Source organism: Arvicola amphibius, chromosome 4 (assembly GCF_903992535.2).
Source record: "Arvicola amphibius chromosome 4, mArvAmp1.2, whole genome shotgun sequence".
Classification (NCBI taxonomy): domain Eukaryota; kingdom Metazoa; phylum Chordata; class Mammalia; order Rodentia; family Cricetidae; genus Arvicola; species Arvicola amphibius.
The window spans coordinates 51,550,447-51,570,883 of record NC_052050.1 but is presented as its reverse complement, the minus strand read 5'-3'; the positions used below and the strand labels follow the sequence as shown (position 1 = coordinate 51,570,883).

The following is a 20,437-nucleotide window of genomic DNA, read 5'->3' as shown; positions in this document are numbered from 1 at the left end:
CAAAAAACCAAAACAAAAAAACAAAAAAATATTTTATTTTATATATGAATGTTTTGCCTGCGTGTATATATGTGTACCACATGCATGCCTGGTCCCTGTGGAGGTCAGAAGTGGTGTTAGATCTCCTGGCACTGGAGTTAGGATGGTTGTGATCCACCTTGTAGGCAATGGGAACTGAACCCAAGTCCTCTGCAAGAGCAGCAAATGCCAAGTCATCTCTCCAGCCCCTAGTTTCACTTCTCGTTTTATTATTTTATTTTATTTTACTTTATTTTTATTGGTTTTTTTGAAACAGGGTTTCTCTGTAGCTTTGGAGCCTGACCTGGAAACTAGCTTTTGTAGACCAGGCTGGCCTCGACCTCACAGAGATCCACCTGCCTCTGCCTCCCAAGAGCTGGGATAAAGACATGCGCCACCACCACCCGGCTATTGTTTTATATATTTTTAATCAATTTTTATTTTTTGTTTTTTAAAACAGAGTCTTTTAATTAATTAATTAATTAATTAATTAATAATTAATTTGGTTTTGTCGAGACAGGGTTTCTCTGTGTAGACTTGGATGTCCTGGAACTAAATCTATAGACCAGGCTGTCCTCAAACTCAAGAGATTCACCTGCCTCTGCCTCCAGAGTGCTAGGATTTAAGGTGTTTTCTAAGTGCTAGGATTACAGGTGAGGTGTTGGTAGTCCATGCCTGTAATCCCAGCACTGGCAAATGGAGGCAGGAAAATCAAGACCAAAAATCCAAGGTCATTCTCAGAGACCTGGGTGTCTGAGGTGTAGATGTCAGAAGACAATTTATGCGAGTCGATTTTCTCCGCCTACCACTCTGGTCCAGGGGATTACATTTAGATGGGCAGGTTTGGCAGCAGATGCCTTTCCCACTGAGCCATCTCACGTGTCAGGAAATCCTGCTCTAACAAATAAACCTTGAACTATTCTCGCTGGGTTCAGCAGATGGCGGGGAGGACCCGCATCTGCAGCACGAAGGCTTTCTTTAAACCTCTCATAGGCTGATGAGTTTTCAGAGAAAAGGTTCTGAAGGGAGGTCAGTGGGTAGAGTGCTCGGCACCAAACTAATGACCTGAGTTCAATACTACAACCCGCACAGTGGGAGTTAAAACCGGGCTCTTGCACTGTCATTATCTTTTAGTTGTTGGTTTTTCAAGACAGGGTTTCTCTGTGTAACAGCCCTGGCTGTCCTGGAACTCCTCTGTAGACCAGGCTGGCCTCCAACTCACAGACATCCACCTGCCTCTGTCTCCCAAGTGTTGGGATTAAGGTGTGCACTACCACTTGGTTGACCCTCTCTTAATTTAAAACCAAAAGCCAACTTTATATTTCTTCCCTGGGCTAGGGGTGGAATCCAAGGCCTCGTGGATGCTAGGTAACTGTTCTAACAGTAAACACATTTAAAAAAAAAAGTGTTGCCAGAGGCAAAGGTGGGATGAGAATCTAATGAATGATAAAGAAGCCAGCATCCTTGTTTTAGGGATGTATGATTCATGATGCTGGTGTCACAGGAAGGAAGGCTTCATCATCACATGGCAGTTAAGCTCTGTACTGAGGTCAGTACTATAGCCAGGGATGGGGCTGGTACTGTAGCCAGGGATGGGGGCTGGTACTGTAGCCAGGGATGGGGGCTGGTACTGTAGCCAGGGATGGGGGCTGGTACTGTAGCCAGGGATGGGGGCTGATACTGTAGCCAGGGATGGGGGCTGATACTGTAGCCAGGGATGGGGGCTGATACTGTAGCCAGGGATGGGGGCTGGTACTGTAGCCAGGGATGGGGGCTGGTACTGTAGCCAGGGATGGGGGCTGGAAGTGAAACTATGAAAAGGACAAGTTCTCTATTAAGTGTAAAGAGGATTGTAGAATGAGAAAAGTTAGACTAAGCACCAAATCTTGAGATATAAAGAACAGAAAGAAACACAGAATTAATAAAGGATGTGTCAGTAGGGTGGTGGTGGTGCATGCCTTTAATCCCAGCACTTAGGAGGCAGAGGCAGGGAGATCTCTGAGTTCGAGGACAGCCTGGTATACAGAATGAGTTTCACAACAGTCAGGGCTAGAAAGAGAAACCCTTGTCTCAGAAAAACAGAAACAAAAAACAAACTTTAAAATATATATAAAAGATGCGTTGGAAGAAGAGGGAGAGTAGGAAGAGCTGTGCCTGGCCAGCTAGGGAGGGGAGAGTGGTGCGGGACACCTGGCTCAGGGTGGTCAGAAAGGACAGGGTGAGGAAAAAATAGGATTCATTTGTTGAGTATATACTAAAGAGTGGTCTCTGCGTGTGGATTTTTCATTTAAAAATTCTAAACAACCCTTTTCTTTTTACTGCCAGGCATGGCAGTAGCTTCACCCACCTGTAATCCCAGCATCTAGGAGTCTGAGGCAAGTTTGAGGCCAGCCGGGACTACACAGCGAAACCCAGCTTCAAACAGCTAACAGCTGGGTATGTATCTCAGTAGCCCAATCGTACAGCAAGGCCTCGAGTGGTATCGCAGGACCACAACAAACAACACACCCTTCCAAATGGCTTCCATGAGGGTCAGTGGGCGTGGGAATGTCGTGACAGGAACAGATCTTAAAGGGGCAGTGTTGTTGGATTTAGTATCATTGGATTAGCAGTGAACTTGTGGAATTAGAACGTTCTCGAGAGTTGGAAGGAAGAAGGGAAAATGAGGCTGAGACTCTGGGAGGCATGGACTTGAGAAGAGGAAGCTACAGCAGGAGGCAGAGTGTGGGTGATGGGAACTCACACCCAGAGTGTGGCTCCGGCACTGACTTACACTTTGGGTCAGTGTCCTCCCCATCAAGTTGGAGTAGCATTTTTTTGTTTTGTTTTGTTTTGTTTTGTTTTGTTTCAAAACAGGGTTTCTCTGTGTATCTCTGGCTGTCCAGAATTAGCTCTTGTAGACCAGGCTGGCCTTGAACTCACAGAGATCTACCTGCCTCTGACTCCCTGAGTACTGGGATTAAAGGCGCACACCACCATCGCCCAGAGTAGCAATTCTTAGCTGACGTGTGAGTGTGAACTGAGTTAATAAATGTAAAGGTGTTAAACTAGAGCTTGGCATATGATAATTGCTCAGTAAACGTTGTTATTACATTCGGGAAGTTTGCCACACAGAAGAGAGGCGGAGATTTTTTAGAAAGCAACCAGAGCCAAAGAAAGGTGTGTTGTCGTTAAGGTTTGGGCCTCTCTTTGGTGCCAGTGAGAATAAAGGCAAGCTGAGCTGACACCACAGGCAACGCTGGCTCCCTGCGGCCACCATACCTTTGGTGGCTCTGTGGTCATCTTGATGCTGGCCTGCAGGATGGAGATTGGGAAGTCTGGGTGAGGACTGGAGCTGAGCCAGAGACGGAAGGAAGGGTGAGGGTCCTCCACCTGCAGCTGCTCCACCAGCTTGTCCAGATTAGGCATCCACGACAGGGACAGGTGGCAGTTTGCCAGGAACACCCAGTGCCCTGCAAGGAGATGCCAACGTCAACAGGAAGAGTTCCCCAAGCTTTCTGGCCCACATAGTACACTCGGTGGCGGTGGCAGTGGGGTCAGTGTCAAATGTTATTCTGTCTGGGGTTTCTGGACAAGCTGAACTGCAGTCACAGGAGTGGGGTCGAGGTCGGCGGTTCTGAGGAAGGGGACTGGGGCTGGGGAGTAGACATGAAAGGAGATGGGTACTGTGCTGGCTAGTTTTATGTCAACTCGACACAAGCTAGAGTCATCAGAGAGGAGGGAACCTCTGTTGAAAAAATATGATCAGGATGTTGGAAAGCCTGGAGAGCATTTGGGAGTGGGAAGGGGTTTCAAGACAGGGTTTCTCTTTGTAATAGCCCTAGATGTCCTGGAACACAGTCTGTAGACCAGGGTAGCCTCAAACTCAGAGATCTGCCTGCTTCTGCCTCCTAAACGCTGGGATTAAAGGCATGCCTGTGCCACCACCGCCCAAGCAAGAATTTTCTTAATTAGTGATTTTTGGGGGAAGGCCCAGCCCATTGTAGGTGGGACCAGCCCTAGGCAGATAGTCCTGAGTTCTGGAAGGAAGCAGGTTGAGCAAGCCAGGAGGAGCAAGCCAGTAAGCAGCACCTCTTCCTGGCCTCCAGGTTCCTCCCTTGTGTGAGCTCCTGCCCTCACTGTTTCTGATGGTGAACTGTTACTAACCCTGTATCACACCATCTCGTAGGAGACGAGCAGCAATGGGGGCCTGACCCTGGCCCAAGGACAGGGCATGGAAGCGCTGGGCCATGCCTGTGTGTTCTGCCAGTTGAAGCAGAGCGCTGGTGGGGTCCACACCAGGAGACAGGATGAATACCAGTGGGGATCGTGGGGTAGAATCCTCCATCACCTGGAAGTACAGGGATGATCTCAGAACCAAAAGAGAGGAAGAGGCACCACAGCAGGGAGGGCGAGAAGGCAGAGCCACCGACCAGTTTCATGTTTAGCACGGGCGGTTCAATGAATCGAGAGCCAAGGTTGGAGATGATGAACGAAGTAACACAGAATGCCACTCGGTCCTGGCGCAGGGAGCGGACGATCAGCATCCGCTGCATCTCATTGCAGGCATTTTCCCACTCACCTGAAGACAAGGAAACAAGTACTCTAAGAGAGAGGCTGGAGGAAGCCTGAGAAAAGGGAAATGTTCAGGGGCTGCGCTTGTGGGGGGTTGCTGGGAGGGGCAGGCAGGCTGGAGGCTGGGCACCTGGCAGCATGGCCTTCTCGGGGGCTGAGTTGGTGTACCACAGGTGCCAGTCCCGAGGGTACTGCTCAAAGGAGTTCATGAGGCCATGGAAGTTGGTCAGTTTGTCCAGCTCTGTGATGTTATCCCAGTAGGCATCTGCTAGCCAGCTAGTACATGGGTTGTCCATCTGGCCTTCCCGATCCAGAACCTTGGGGAAAGGAGAGATAAAACAGAGAAGGTTGGAACAAAAGAAGTGTTACTGAGCTGGGCATGGTGGCGCCTGCAAAGGCAGGTGGATATCTGAGTTCTAGGCCAGCCTGGTCTACATAGAGAATTCCAGGATAGCCAGGGTCACACAGAGAAATCCTGTCTTGAAAAAAATAGAAACAGCCAGGTCGTGGCACACGCCTTAAATCCCAGCACTCAGGAGGCAGAGGCAGGTGGATCTCAGAGAGTTTGAGGTCAGCCTGGTCTACAAAGTGAGTTCCAGAACAGCCAGGACTATTACATAGAGAAAACCTGTCTTGAAAAAACAAAAAAGAAAAAATAAAATAAAAACAACAAAAAGAGTTACTTTTTAAAAACATTCCTAAAACAAAACAACAAAAAATGGCAAGTATTTGTTGTAATGGATATGCCAGCTACCCTAATCTTATCATTGCACACACATGTATGTATGTATTAAAATTCATCATGATGATGGTGCCAGGCATCAAATGCCTGTTACCAAAGCATCCAAGCTGAGGCAAGAGAACTACCAGGAATTCAAGGCCAGCCTGCACTATAGAGTGAGTTCTAGGTTATCCTGAGTTATAAAAAGAGCCTTCATTTTTTTAAATAAAAAAATTAAGTTACTATACCCAATAAAATTTTATAATTGCTATGTTTTAATTAAAAATAATTTTAAGTTATCTCCTCCCACCTTTGTGTGTGTGTGTGTGTGTGTCTCCAGTGTTGGTCTTGTGTGTGTCTCCAGTGTTGGTCTTGTGTGTGTGTGTCCAGTGTTGGTCTTCTGTGTGTGTGTGTATGTGTGTGTGTGTCCAGTGTTGGTCTTCTGTGTGTGTGTGTATGTGTGTGTGTGTCCAGTGTTGGTCTTCTGTGTGTGTGTGTCCAGTGTTGGTCTTGTGTGTGTGTGTCTCCAGTGTTGTTGGTCTTCTGTGTGTGTGTGTATGTGTCCAGTGTTGGTCTTGTGTGTGTGTCTCCAGTGTTGGTCTTCTGTGTGTGTGTGTATGTGTGTGTGTGTCCAGTGTTGGTCTTCTGTGTGTGTGTCCAGTGTTGGTCTTGTGTGTGTGTGTCTCCAGTGTTGTTGGTCTTCTGTGTGTGTGTGTATGTGTCCAGTGTTGGTCTTGTGTGTGTGTCTCCAGTGTTGGTCTTCTGTGTGTGTGTGTATGTGTGTGTGTGTCCAGTGTTGGTCTTCTGTGTGTGTGTCCAGTGTTGGTCTTGTGTGTGTCCAGTGTTGGTCTTGTGTGTGTGTCTCCAGTGTTGTTGGTCTTCTGTGTGTGTGTGTCGCCAGTGTTGGTCTTGTGTGTGTCTCCAGTGTTGGTCTTGTGTGTGTGTGTGTGTGTGTTTAGTGTTGGTCTTGTGTGAAACAGTAAATGCTGAATGAAGAGACGATACAGGAATCCAAGATGGATGCAAAGCCACTTTTACTGAGGAATCAGTGGGGATGGGGGGTTACAGAGCCCACAACAGTTGAAGTTTAGGAAGCTGGTGCCCTCTGGTGGTTTAGTGGCAAAAATAGCTCCATTCCATTCATATACTATTCTTTTTTTTTTTTTTTTTTTTTGGTTTTTTTGAGACAGGGTTTCTCTGCAGCTTTTTTAGAGCCTGTCCTGGAACTAGCTCTTGTAGACCAGGCTGGCCTCGAACTCACAGAGATCCGCCTGCCTCTGCCTCCCGAGTGCTGGGATTAAAGGCGTGCGCCACCACCGCCCGGCCATATACTATTCTTTTACGCGAAAATTTGGAACTTTTTTTTGGTATGTGTGCATATGCAGCGTGTGTGGTTTGTGTGTCTGTGGTACATGCCCGAGTGTGCAAGCATGTGGAGGCCAGAGAACGGAAGTGGCCTTATTCCCTTGAGAGAGTCTCTCACTGAAGGGGAAGCCTGTCTGTCAGGCCCCAGGACCCCATGCTGGGGTTACAAGTACAGGTAGCCTCCTCACCTGACTTGGTTTTGTTTTGTTTGTTTTGTTTTTCAAGACAGAGGGTTTTTTTTTGTTTTATTTTTTGTTTGTTTGTTTGTTTTTGGGGGGTTGGGTTTTTTTTTGTTTTGTTTTGTTTTTTTGGTTTTTCGAGAAAGGATTTCTCTGAAGCTTTGAAGCCTGTCCTGGAACTAGCTCTTGTAGACCAGGCTGGTCTCGAACTCACAGAGATCCTCCTGCCTCTGCCTCCCTAGTTCTGGGATTAAAGGCGTGTTCCATCATGGCCCAGATCTCACCTGACTTTTTATTTACTTTTTTTTTTTTTTTGTGAGAGAGCCAAGTATACCTGGGTCACGGATCACAGGTGTCCACGGACCAGCTTGTTCTAATATCAGGAATCACACAGCGAGCCAGCTCCACACTCCAGGCTGCTCATTGTGCACCTGGTCCTAGCACGCTTTTTCTTCAAATCACTCAGCTAAACTTTGAGGCTAACTCACCACACCGCCACGCAGGAAGAAGTTGTACTCATCCATGTTGAGCTTGCCAGAAGTCTCCAGGATTTTGGCACACATGTGAAAGCTGAACAGGAGCTTGTGGCGCTCAAAGAGGGTCCGGCAGGTGTACCTAGGAGGAAAGGACAGGGAAGGTGGAGAGGGGTGACGTGGGGGTGAGGTGCCCAGCACAGGTGCTCGCTGTGTAACGGATGATCACACCCAGAGCCTTCCAAACAAGGAGTGTAGTCAGCATCTAACCCAAACCTCATGGAAACGACCAAGGACTTGGGAACCTTGAGAGATTGGCATAGTTTTTCCTGGAGTTCACCCATAACTAGGCATTCAGTTTATTAAACAAACAAAACAGCAATTATTCCCTCACTGTCTTGCTGGGCACTCTGCAGTCCTGAAGACACAGAATAAGTAAGCTGTAGTCTCGGTCCTTGAGGAAGTCGTGCCCCACTACCCGCCTCAGGAAGGACATACTCTGAGCAGGTGGTCAGGATAAGCCACTGTGAGGCCCGCACAGAGGTGGGAGTGGTATCAGGGGAATGTAAGGCATGCTGTCCAGCTGTGCCTGATGCTCTTAGAAAGATCCCCGGAGGGTCGGGAGAGGTGGCTCGGCGATTAAGAACTCTTGCTGCCCTTTCAGAGGACCCAGGTTCAATTCCCATCACCCATGTGGTAGCTCACCATGGTCTAATCCCAGGGGATCTGACACCCTCACACAGACACAAATGCAGGCAAAACACCAATGTATATTAAATAAATAAATAAATCATTTAAAAAGAAAAAAGAAAGTTTCTGAGAGCAGGTGCCTTGAGGCGTGTGGGGACTAGCCAAAGGCATGGGAGCTCGAGGAACTGAGCGTTCCAGGGACAACCCCAGCATCAGGAATGCCAAGGGAAGAGGGCATGGGGTCAAAGTCAACAGTGCTGCTCAGGCAGCGGGCATGAGCAGGGGCAGGTGGAGGTCAGGTCACAGAGGGCTTTGGGGATCCCTCGAGAGATGAAGGCCACTGAAGAGGTTCAGCTGAGAACAACATTATCTGGAGTACAGACCAGGAGGGACACAGCAGCAGGGAAACCTGAGAGGGGAATGCCATGCAATCCATTAGGAAACGTGCACAAGGCCCAGCTATGTGGAAACGTGCACCAGGCCCAGCCATGTGGAAACATGCACCAGGCCTAGCTGTGCGGAAACGTGCACCAGGCATAGCTGTGTGGAAATGTGCACCAGGCCCAGCCATGTGGAAACATGCACAAGACCCAGCCATGCGGAAATGTGCACCAGGCCCAGCTGTGCGGAAACGTGCACAAGGCCCAGCCATGCGGAAACATGCACAAGGCCAGCCGCAGCAGCCAGGAGAGCACAGGAGGGAGAAGTGACCAGAACCACAGGAGCAGAGCCCAGTGCTGACTGTAGCTAGGAGAATAAAGAGTGACTCCCAGCTGCTGACAGGAGTGACGGGGTTGGTGGGGGCACCATTCAGGGATGAGGACCCCGTGAAGAGTGTGAGCTGAAGCAAGCGAACTCGAGGGGCTGCAGGCAAGTCCAGGTGGACAAGTCAGGTGCTCTGCTGCTCAACATGGGAACCAAAGGCTGGCATGATGGCTCAGCAGGTAAGGGAGCTGCTGCCAAGCCTGGAGGCCCACATTTAATTCCTGGGGCCTAGAAGCCGGATGGAGAGAATGGACTCTGATTATCACAGCTTGCCGTGGCACATATGTGCTGTAATGTGTGCATGCCACCCCACTACAAAGTAATTAATGAAGGTAAACTTAAAAAAAAAAAAAAAAAACCAAACAAAAGAAATTTCACAGATCGGGACCAACAGCTCCCTGGAAGCTTATTAGAGTCTCAGACCCTACCCCAGACCTGAATCCTCGTCCATGTGTCTGTCTGTCTGTGTGTGTCTGTATGCTCACATGTGGGTGGCTGAGTGACACGTATGCACAATGCATATGGAGAAACAGAGGGTGAATGGCTTTGTTCGATTGCTCTCCACTTTGGTTTTGAGGCAGGACCTCTCACCAATTCAGTTAGAGCTGCTTGCAGAAGAGTTTCAGGGATCTTGTCTTTCTTCCACAGTGTTGGGATTATAGGCACACACCATTGTATCCAACTTTTGGGAGGGGGTCAAGACAGGGTCTCTCTGTAGCTTTGGAGCCTGTCCTAGAACTAGCTCTTGTAATGGCCTTGAACTCACAGAGATCCGCCTGCCTCTGCTTCCCAAGTGCTGGAATTAAAGGCGTGCGCCACCATCACCTGGCATATCCAACTTTTGATGTGGGTTCTTGGGATCTGAATTCAAGCCTCCATGCTTGCACAGAGAGCAATTTACTCCCCCCACCCCAGATTTGTATTTAACACCTCCACTAGAGTCACACTATGTCACACGAAACCAGGTACGCTTCAGCCACTTGATCCCCTGCCTTGGGCATGTCCTCAGACCTGTAGACAGCATAGGTGTGATAGTCATTCAGATACTCGATGCGGTCCTCCAGCTTATTGCTGCGATGGCTCTTGTCGATGCTGAGGATGAAGAGGCTGATGTAGGCATCCAGCGAGAACTGGTACATGGGGTCAATGCGGCCCATATCGTTGAGCACGAAGAACAGCACTGAGGCCCGCTGGGCACACGGGCGGTAAGCCTGGAGGGGTCAGTAAGAGTCAGGGCCACAGAGGGGTAGGCACAAACAAGAACTCAGGAAGAAAGGGGTCTCAGGTCAGTCAACCAGACTGGAGGGGACAGAAGCTCACCTCTCTGGCCAAGTCAATGTTGATCTCTGTGGTCTCACTGGTCTCTAGTTGCTCAGTGACCTCAGAGGCTGTTATCTTGGATGTCTGCAGGGTGTTTACCAGCTGCACATCATCTAGTAGAGAACCTGTGGCCTCATTCAACAAACTAGGAGGAAGCCAGGAGACACCTGGAGTAAGGGACTCCTGATGGCTCCACAGGGTGCCGCTTGTGCCTGTGGGGAGACTGGCTTCATGTCTCCTGGGAGCAGACGTGGTGGGTGGGGTGGGGTGGCATGGGGATGAGGACACCATTCTCACCGGAGGATCTCATCCTCCAGCTCCTTGAGCTTTCTCTTCCCGGCGGCAATGTTGATGACCAGAGAATCCTTCTGCTCCTCCAGCTCGGGACGCTCCTTCCGAACCACAATGCCCAGCAGTTGGGCTTCCAGGCCCTGAGAAGGCCAAGACACAGAGTGAGGGTCCCATGCCTGTGGCCTCTACACCTGCCACCCTTTTAGACCTCCCAAGTCCCACTTCTCCACTGCCCAGCTCAAGCGTGGCTCCCCTTGTATTTCTTACACACTGCAGCCCACCTAGCTTCATCCCAGCCCCAGCCCTCACTTACCTGTTCCTTAACAGCAAAGTTGACGATGGTGGTCTTAGCTGAGGTCTCTGGGCTGTAGTGGGGATTGGAGAGCTTGGTGGTGAGGTAGAAACGGAAATTGGGGTTGTATTCCACCTCCTTGTCACCAATGCGCATCAACAGCCGACCACCTGCATTCACAGAGCGGTTCAGGGCAAGAAGCTCAGATGATCAGGTAAGGGCTGACTCATTCCCCACTGACACACAGGTCAGTGACTCAACCTGCCTTAAGGCTTCACTGGGGCCTGACGCACAGGGACGCAGCCCAGGAGCCTCCCTTTCCACCCTAGTCTCCTTCTGGGACCAGCTCACAGCAAGCCTAGGCTCTGACCAATTCGAGCTACAGATTTGTTGAGCACTGGGTTGAGGGTGGGGTCCAGATACTCCTGCACATTCTGAAGCAGCACTGGAAATCCAAACTGGATGGCATTTTCTAGAATTCGGAGGTAATCATGCATCTGCATGTCGATGACCTTAAGGCCCTGGAAAGGGATGGAAGGAGCTTGGAGGAACACAGTAGCTAAGAACGGGACCTCAAGAAGAAACTAGGCGGGGCTGGAGAGATTGTTCAGTAGTTAAGAGCACTGGCTGCTATTCCAGAGGACCTGGGTTCAATTCCCAGCACCCACGTGGCAGCTCACAACTGTCTGTAACTCCAGTTTCAGGGGATCTGAGACCTTCACACAGACAGGTAGGCAGACAAAACACTGATGCTCATTAATAAATAAATTTTTAAAAAGAAGAAGAAGAGAAAGAGGAAGAGGAGGAGGAGGAGGAGGAAGGGGAAAGAAAAGGGGAAGGGGAAGAAGAAGAAGAAGAAGAAGAAGAAGAAGAAGAAGAAGAAGAAGAAGAAGAAGAAGAAGAAGAAGAAGAAGAAGAAGACGAGGAAGAGGAAGAGGAAGAGGAAGAGGAAGAGGAAGAAGAAAGAAGAAGAAGAAGAAGAAGAAGAAGAAGAAGAAGAAGAAGAAGAAGAAGAAGAAGAAGAAGAAGAAGAAGAAGAAGAAGAAGAAGAAAGGAATGGGGGACTCTCGGGGGCACCCAACAACTGCCCCATATAGTACCTGGTTTCCTTCCATGTTCTTAATCCACTTGAGGGCTTGGGCCTGAGGATCGATCATGAGGGCCCACCTGAGAGAAGAAGCCACCGTCAGAAGACAAGTTCTGCTCCTCCTCTGCCTCTCACTCCCGGAACTGGTCTCACCTGTTGCCCCTGGTGACGATGATGCCATTCTCAGTGGAGAAGGCATCTGAAGGTAATCCCTGAATGTTCCAGTCCCGAACTTTGGTGGGATTGGACAGGAAGCTATCAATGGCAAAGCGAGGCGAACAGGGAACCTGAAGCTCCCTGATCTGGGGAAAGAAGAACCCCCAAATTAAGCTAGACTCCAGCGACTCTGCCGGTTGCTTGCACCTCTTCCAGGGCATACCCCAAATGCTCCCTTATCATACTGGGCCCCTTCTCACCTTCCTGATCCAGATTTGATTGACAATCTCATCCCGGTAGTTGGTCAGAAAAGGCCCCATGTAGGACAAGAAGGCAGCTGCCAGCAGACAGTCACCCACCAGGTAGCCCAGATCCTCCTCCAGGCCCTGGGGTACAGTAGGGGGTGGTAAATGCCTGGGACCCCAGACCTTTGGAGATGGTTGAGATGCTTCACAAGATAATCTCCTCCTTGACTCTGGTCTAGATCAAAGCCAGTCTTCCCTTTCTAAAGACCTGCTCTCTGAGAACTCTAATTATTCACTGATAAGATCTAACCCTTTCCTGGAGCCAGGAACTCAGGGACACAGAGACAAGATGGCCCGTCTGTTATCTCTTAGGAAGACAAGTTGTACCATGAGGTCTAGTGTGCCTTGCCAGCTCCCTCACGGAACCCAACCCCAGTGGACGGATGCCGTTCCTTGTACATTCTCACCAAATGTGAGAAGGGGAGGGACAGACAACCACTGTCCACTCTTGGATTTCCTATACTCTGGTGCCCTCGTTTTCCCGGACCATTGCCTCTCAGTGGACATAGGGATAGGCTGCTTGGGGGGACGGTCAGCGCTGCAGCCCACCTCACCTGCACGGTCTCCTCCCACCGGGCCTTTTCACCAGCCAGTCCAGACACCAGCATCCCTGCTCGCTCCAGTTTCAGCTCCATCTCTTCCGATCTCTTGCGGAGCTCCTCCTTTTGCGCCAGCTTCTCGTCGTACTGCTTCTTCAGCATATCCAGTTTCTCTGCCACCTAGGAAAGATTGCTGCATGATGGTGGAACACACAGGACTCAAGGGCAGATGGTTTTAGGTCAAATCCTGACTTTGCCACTTGAAGGTGCCTGCCCTTGGGTCAATTAATGTCTTTGAGGGCCGGTGAAGCTGATTTGAATCAATTCTCTAGGACCAGCTCACAGCAAGCCTAGGCTCTGACCAATTCGAGCCACAGATTTGTTGAGCACTGGGTTGAGGGTGGGGTCCAGATACCCCTGCACATTCAAGCAGCACTGGAAATCCAAACTGGATGGCATTTTCTATAATTCGGAGGTAATCGTGCATCTGCAGGTCACACACATGCATGCCCATGCACACACACACACACACACACACATGCGCGCGCGCACTCCAACTGGAGAGCTGGGAGGCAGAGACAGGAGAATCACCAGAAGCTCTAAAGCTAGCTGCCTCATCAAGGTAGAAGGGGAGGCCTGGACTTTAGCAGCCTGTCCTCTGGCCTTCAGACACATGCTCACGCTCACAAACATCACACGGGTCATGTTTTTTGAGGCACTGCTTCCCTCGTGAATAGAATAAGAATAATTTTGGTTTTTCGAGACAGAGTTTCTCTATAGCTTTAGAGCCTGTCCTGGAACTCACTCTTGTAGACCAGGCTGGCCTCGAACTCACAAAGATCCCCCTGCCTCTGCCTCCCAAGTGCTGGGATTAAAGCTACCACCGCCCGGCTCAAAATAAGAATAATTCTACCAGACTGAAATATATCAAGGAGTGAGAGATGTATATTATGTCAGGGGAGCTTCATTTCCCTTCCTTCCTTCCTCCTCTTAAGCCCAGAATCTACCTATTTTAATTTATTTATTTCATTTATTTATTTATTTAATCTACTAATTATTTCAGATAATGAAACTCAAGCCTAGGAAGATGAGAGAGCCCTCATGCAGCAGGATTGAGCAGGTAAGAGGCTGGGATGTATAGTAACTCTGGTGTGAGAGTACATGGACCAGGCCCCGGGTTCCACCCTCAGTGCAGCGTGCCCCATGGAGTGCCTCAGAGAATGGAGGTGGCAGGACTTGCTCTCCACACGACTCCTGACACCCACATCAGCAGCACCGACACCAACTCCTGAAAGGAATCTTCCAATGAGAGGCAGGAAGCCACCCATGGTGGGATGGTCCGCAAATCCAGCACCTGGGTGGCTGAGACAGAACGACCACAAGTTCAAGGCCAGCCTGGGTTACACAAGTGAGAATGGTCTCAGAAAGGGGTGTGGATGGGAGGAGACAGAAATCTTCCCTATGAAGCAACCTTTATAGGTCTCAGTTTCCCTAAGGAAAGCCATCAATAATAGCTCTAAGGCAGGGATCACAACAGAAGAAACAAATTAAGAGGATACCAGGGTTTCCTTTAGAAGCAATGTCATAGCTGGACGCCATGGTGAATACATTGAATATCACTTTAAGACCAGCTGTACAGAGGCTGGAGAAATGGTTCCACATTTAAGAGCACTTGGTGGTCTGGCAGAGGAGCCAGGCTCGATTCCCAGCACCCACATGGCAGCTCACACAACTGGTAACTCCAGCTCCAAGGCATCTGATGCCATCTTCTGACCTCTGTGGGAATCTTTAAAAAAAAATTTTCAAAAGACTTGATATATACTTTAAGGTAGTTATACTGGTAGATTTTATGTGTTTTAAAACAACTGAAATAAACTCCCCTCCAAAAAAGATTGTGTGTTTCTCTACACCCTGTACTACAGCAAATGCTCAATGCTTAAACTGTGTGTCTTATATTAATCTGTCGATGGAGACTTCCCCACTAAATTTAAACTCACAGCTCAGTTTCCAGATAACTGAAACCCTGGTACAGATAATTCAACATCATCTCCACCTATCCTCATTCCTTCAGGCACTATTGAGTTTTTACTGTGATCTTTGGGGGGAAAAATCATTAATGGTTTGGAGAGCATATTTTTTTGGAAGTTATATATGCCCCATGAAATGTTTACATTTCTTTTTATTCCTAACTGATATTCATTGAGAGTCTCAACTTTGAATTAAGATAACCTTTTTTTCCCCTTTGTTTTGTCTTTTGAGACAGGGTTTCTCTGTGTAGCCCTGGCTGTTCTAGAGCTCTCTTTGTAAATCTGCCTGTAGATCTCAAATTCACAGAGATCCTCTTGTCTCTGACTCACAAATACTGGGATTAAAGGTGTGCACCACCACACCCAGCTAGCCAGGTCTTAAAGCAAATATATTCTTTTTCTGGGAGAGATGTCTGGCCTATAGTTTAGGAAAACTAATCTACTTTTTAAAAACTTTAACCTAGGCATTTATTTATTTATTCAACGCCGCAGTGTTGGGCAGTGACTAGATCACGGGAGTAGAGCCCTCCTGCATGAGTCAGCACCCTAAGAAACAGGTTCTGCCAGGAAGGGTGGCGCTACTCATAGCTTCAGAGCTTGAGAGGCAGCGGCAGGAGAATCTCCACAAGTTCAAGGCCAGCCTAGTCTACTAGGGAGCTACAGACTATCTTAGGCAATAAAGTGAGACTACCTCAAAACAGAAAAAAAGGAGCAGGGCGAGGAAAGGGGGGAAGGAGGGAAGAGCAGAAGAAGGAAAAAGCAAGGGCAGCAACAATAGCAGCTGCTTGGCCATCCCAGGCCAGCAAAATGGCTCAGTAGGTAAAGGGCTTGATGCCAAGCTTGACAACTTGAGTTCAATCCCTCAAACCCGGAGAAGGCAGGCAAGGACCAGCTCCTGTGCACTGTCCTCTGACCTCCACATGTATACATGCACGCGCACGCACACACACACACACACACACACACACAATGTAAATTAAGAAGAAAAAGGGGGCTGGAGAAGTGGCTTAGCAGTTAAAAGCACACATTGCTCCTGTAGATGACTCAGATTGATTCCTAGCATCCATGATAGGGCAGACAACCGCCTAGAACCCTGGCTCCACAAAGATCTGATACCTCTGGCCTCTGGCCTCTGGCATTCCCATTCAAATTCCCCCCATACACACACATACACACAGAGTTACTTGAGAGGCTGAGGAAGGAAAATGACAAGTTCAAGAACTTAGGGCTGCAGAGTGAGTTTAAGGCCAGCCTGGGCAATGCAATGAAGAGCCTTCAAAATAAAAAACATTTACCAAGGGCTAGAGGGCTGGGAACATAGCTCATTTGGTGGAGTGCTTGCCTAGAACGAACCAAGCCTTGAGTCTGATCCCCAGCACTAAATAAACCAGGCATCATGGCACACACCTATAATCTCAGTATTTAGGAGTCGGAAGCAGGAGGACCAGGAGAGTTCAAGGTCATTCTTGACTGTACATCAAGTTCAAGGCCAGCCTGGGCAACAGGAGACATTGTCTCAATAAACAACTTGAGTTCAATCCCTCAAACCCATAAGAAAGAAAGGAAGCAAAGCAAACAAAAGATGAATTTGGCTCTTAAATTTTGCAACCTTTATCAGTAACAAGGGGAAATCTTAGTTTTGCCCATTTGTTTACTCTGTTTTGTTTTGTCTTTTGAGATGGGGCCAACACCCCTGGAATATCTGGGCCCAAGCGATCTGTCTCAGATGCCTTTGCACACGGCTCTCCTGCCTGTTTCCTCTCACAAAGCCGTTGTCCTTGAATACATGGGGCTCCTCCACTCAGAGCCCTAACATTGTGAACTCTGTGTTTGTCCAGGGAATGAATCATCAGCAGCAACTCCAGTGGTTCCATTGTTTGAGTATAAGGGAGCGACTTATTAGCTTGACCCAGGATATGACTCATCCGGGCTGAGGAACCTTTCCAAGTGGGTTGGCTCACCTGTGGCTATGACCTTCTGGGAAAGAGACAGGGAGAGAGAAGGCTTTGCGAGAGCTAGGAGGAGGCTAGGCCACAGAATGGAGAAATGGGGATGTGTGCAGAAGCCTGTTCATCCATCCCGGATGAGTTCTCGGCACAGCTAGACCAGAAGAGGCCTTGAGGACATCTGCACTTCTGACAGTAAAAACGACTGTGGTGGGAAAAGACAAACCAGCTATGGACAGGGCAACAGAACCGCAAACATGGTGCCCAGCCCAGCTCTGCTGGTAATCAACCCATAGGTGAATAAAGAATTCACCCAGAAGCATGTGTAATGTAAAAAAAAAAAAAAACTATGTGCCTTAGTTACTGTTCTATTAATGCTAGGAAGAGACACAGGCTAAGGTAGCTTAAAGAAAAGAGTATTTAATGGTGATCTCCCTCACATTTCCAGAAGGTCAATCTGTGATCATCACAGTGAGCAGGTAGGCATGGCGCTGGAACAGTGGCTGAGAGCTGTTGTACATTCTGATTGGCAGGTAGGAGAGAGAGAGAGAGAAAGAGAGAGGGGGGGAAGGGGGAGAGGGGGAGAGAGGGGGAGGGGGGAGAGGGAGGGAGAGAGAGGGAGAAAGAGAAGGAGAAAGAGAGGGAAAGAGGGAGGGGGAGAGGGGGAGAGAGAGGGAGAGGGAGAGAGAGAGGGAAAGAGGGGGAGAGAGGGGGAGAGAGAGGGAGAGGGAGAGAGAGAAGGAGAGAGAGGGGGAGAGAGGGGGAGAGAGAGAGGGAGAGGAGAGAGGGAGAGGAGAGGGAGGAGAGGAGAGGGAGATAGAGAGGGAGAGAGAGGAGAGAGAGAGGGAGAGAGAGGAGGGAGAGAGACAGAGAGGAGAGAGAGAGGCAGAGAGAGAAAGAGAAAGGAGGCAGAGGCAGAGAAAGAGAGAAGAGAGGAGAGAGAGAAAGGAGAGAGAGAAAGGATGCAGAGGCAAAAAGAGGAGAGGGGAGGGGAGACAGAGGAGGGAGAGAAGGGAGGAAAGAGAGAAGAGAGGAGAGAGAGAAAGGGGAGAGAGAGGAGAGAGAGGGGGAGGGGGAGGGAGGGAGGGAGGGAGAGGGACACACACACACACACACAGAGAAAGACAGAGAGAGAGAGAGAGAGAGAGAGAGAGAGAGAGAGAGAGAGAGAGAGAGAGGCCTGGCATGGGCTTTTGAAACCTCAAAGCCTGTCCCACACTTTTTCCAACAAGGTCACAGCTCCTAATCCTTCTAATACGAGTTGGGCAGTGGTGCCGCACACCTTTAAACACAACACTCAGGAGGAAGACGCAGGCGAATCTCTGTGAGTTTGAGGCCAGCCTAGTCTATGAAGCGAATTCCAGGACAGCTAGAGCTGTTACACAGAGAGACCCTGCCTCAGAAAAACCAAAATAGACAAATAAATCCTTTTAACCCTTTCAAAGAGTTCCTTTTCCTAGTGACTAAGCATTCAAATATATGAACCTATGGGGGCCATTTTCATTCAAATCACCACAAGTCTGTATGTATGTGTATTTGTGTGTGTGTACACATATTTCTGCGTGTGTGTGTGCATACACAGGTATTAACACAGATCATCTTTGGAAGGAAGGATGAGTTTTGTAAAAATTGGTTGCTTTCAAGGAGTGAAGTTGAACGCTACAGAGTAGAAGGTGGGAAGATTTTATACTGTATATTCTTCTGCACCTTTGAATTTCAAATTAATTTCAACGTGAGTATATTATCTAGGAATGAAGTTGCATGCATTATCATTTTGTTGTTGAGACAGGGTCTTTTTATATAGCCCTGGTTGTCCTGGAACTCGCTCTGTAGACCAGGCTGGCCTCCAACTCACAGAGATCTGCCTGCCTTTTCTCCTAAGTGCTGGCACTAAACACATGTGCCATCACACTTAGCACATTATCTCTTAAAGCTATGATTTAAAAAATCAAATGACAGACAAGGAGCTCTGAATTCTTTTGATAGTAGCACTTGACTGTTCTTCATGGTTAGGAGTCAGATGTGCATGTATCCTGTAGGAAGTTGTTCTACCTTGTCTACCTTCCCGACTTCTAGACAGCCCTACCCCCACCAAGTACAGACATTCCCCCCCCTCCGCTGTTCCAGGCCCACAGTTGCCATCCTGACCCTACTGACCCATTCCCTCCTCAGAAACTGACGCGCTACCCATACGCCGTCAGTCAATATCCCAAAGCCTATTCCAAGGCTGTGACAGAGGTAACTGTCAATCTCCAGAAGAGTCTGGGGCAACAGTGTCCTGTGACCCACAAAGACATGGGGCCCTGGGAGCCTTCTGCACCCTATGCTTCAGACACACCTAAACAAGACCTGGAGCAGGGGAAGAGAGCTCACTGCTGCACGGTAAGAGAGCTGGGTGCAGAACTGAGTGGGGAAAGATGGTCACGAAGAGAGGGATGGACAGCTCCAAAAGGCCAGAGGGAAGCTCACCTCCCGCAGCTTTTCCTGGGCCTCGGCTAAGGCTGCTTGCTTCTCCTGAAGCTGGGCCATGGCGGCATTCATACGGATGCGCTTGGGCTCAACCACTCGGTACAGACGCCCATACAACTGTGAGAAGACAGCCAGGCTTCGGGGACCCCCACCAAGCACCAACCCACAACCCACCAAGCACCTTCTTTCTCATCTGTGCCCGCCATCCCCCAGCTTGTCCAGGACTGCCCCCTGGGTTCCCACTCACTCTGGCCACTGCCTACCTCCATGGCCCGCACCCACATGCAGAGGGATTTAGCAGCCAGGGAGACCCTGCCGATAATGTCAGGCTGGAAGTCAGGCTGGGCGCAGTAGGCGCCAATCTTCTTCAGCACCTTATCTGAGATGTTGTCTTTATCAAAGTTGATCAGTGACTTGATGAAATTCTGTTCGCCTGTGGTTTGACATTTTGAGGCCTCAGCCAGAGGGCCAAATCCTATTCTTGCCCAGCTCCACTGCCACTCCTTATTGTTTTTCAGTTCCCAAGGCCAAGATATTTGGCCCCTTCTGATCTTGCTCCTTTCGCTGGCATCCTCTTGGCCCCCAGGGCCTCCTGGATCTCCCCAGCCTCATCTCCTTGACAAACAGTTAAATCACCCTTCCCGCCATTCCTTCTATGTGCTCTGTACTTTCTTCTGGACAAAAACTGGCAAACTCTAGCTACATTCTGCTGCAGGAACCCAAAGCCGAGTAAGCCACAGATTGAAAATAGAGTCCGGAGGCCAGACAGATGGCGTGGTCAGGAAAGTGCTTAAAACACGCGTGAAATGTTTGAGCCCCAAAACTTAAATAAAAAGGTAGGTATGGTAGCAAGCACCTACAATCCCAGCACTGGGAAGGCAGAGTGCCCTGGTGAGTCAGCCTGGGTAACCAGCCACCCCAGGCCACAGTTAGACGCCCTGTCTCAAAAACAAAACAGGCTAACGGTTCCTGAAGAACAAAACCCATGACTGACTTTTGACCCTCATAGACAGACAGACAGACAGACAGACAGACACACACACATGCCTGCACACATGCACGTACCCACTCACACATATCCACTCATGAACGCGATGGCAAATATACACAAAGAAAGAGTAAGGAAGTGAGACAGAGACACAGAGAAAGACAGAGAGAAGAGTTGTTTCTTATTCTCTATTCTTGTCCCTCTTTGGCATGGAGGCATTCTTGCCCTTGGATCTTGCCATGCATTGACGGT

General features: G+C 49.1%; 1 protein-coding gene across 1 annotated transcript in view; it reads right to left on the bottom strand.

Annotated features, from left to right (window-relative positions):
• Dnah2 (dynein axonemal heavy chain 2) overlaps positions 1 to 20,437 on the bottom strand; it is a 120,617-nt gene that overhangs the window by 4,652 nt on the left and 95,528 nt on the right. Inside the window, 16 exon segments of the mRNA XM_038325396.1 lie at positions 3,280 to 3,470; positions 4,165 to 4,348; positions 4,431 to 4,579; positions 4,703 to 4,889; positions 7,326 to 7,452; positions 9,777 to 9,976; positions 10,086 to 10,230; positions 10,383 to 10,516; positions 10,690 to 10,838; positions 11,039 to 11,189; positions 11,769 to 11,835; positions 11,909 to 12,057; positions 12,172 to 12,297; positions 12,771 to 12,935; positions 19,198 to 19,314; positions 19,461 to 19,630. Of these exon segments, the coding sequence (XP_038181324.1) occupies positions 3,280 to 3,470; positions 4,165 to 4,348; positions 4,431 to 4,579; positions 4,703 to 4,889; positions 7,326 to 7,452; positions 9,777 to 9,976; positions 10,086 to 10,230; positions 10,383 to 10,516; positions 10,690 to 10,838; positions 11,039 to 11,189; positions 11,769 to 11,835; positions 11,909 to 12,057; positions 12,172 to 12,297; positions 12,771 to 12,935; positions 19,198 to 19,314; positions 19,461 to 19,630 (2,411 nt within the window).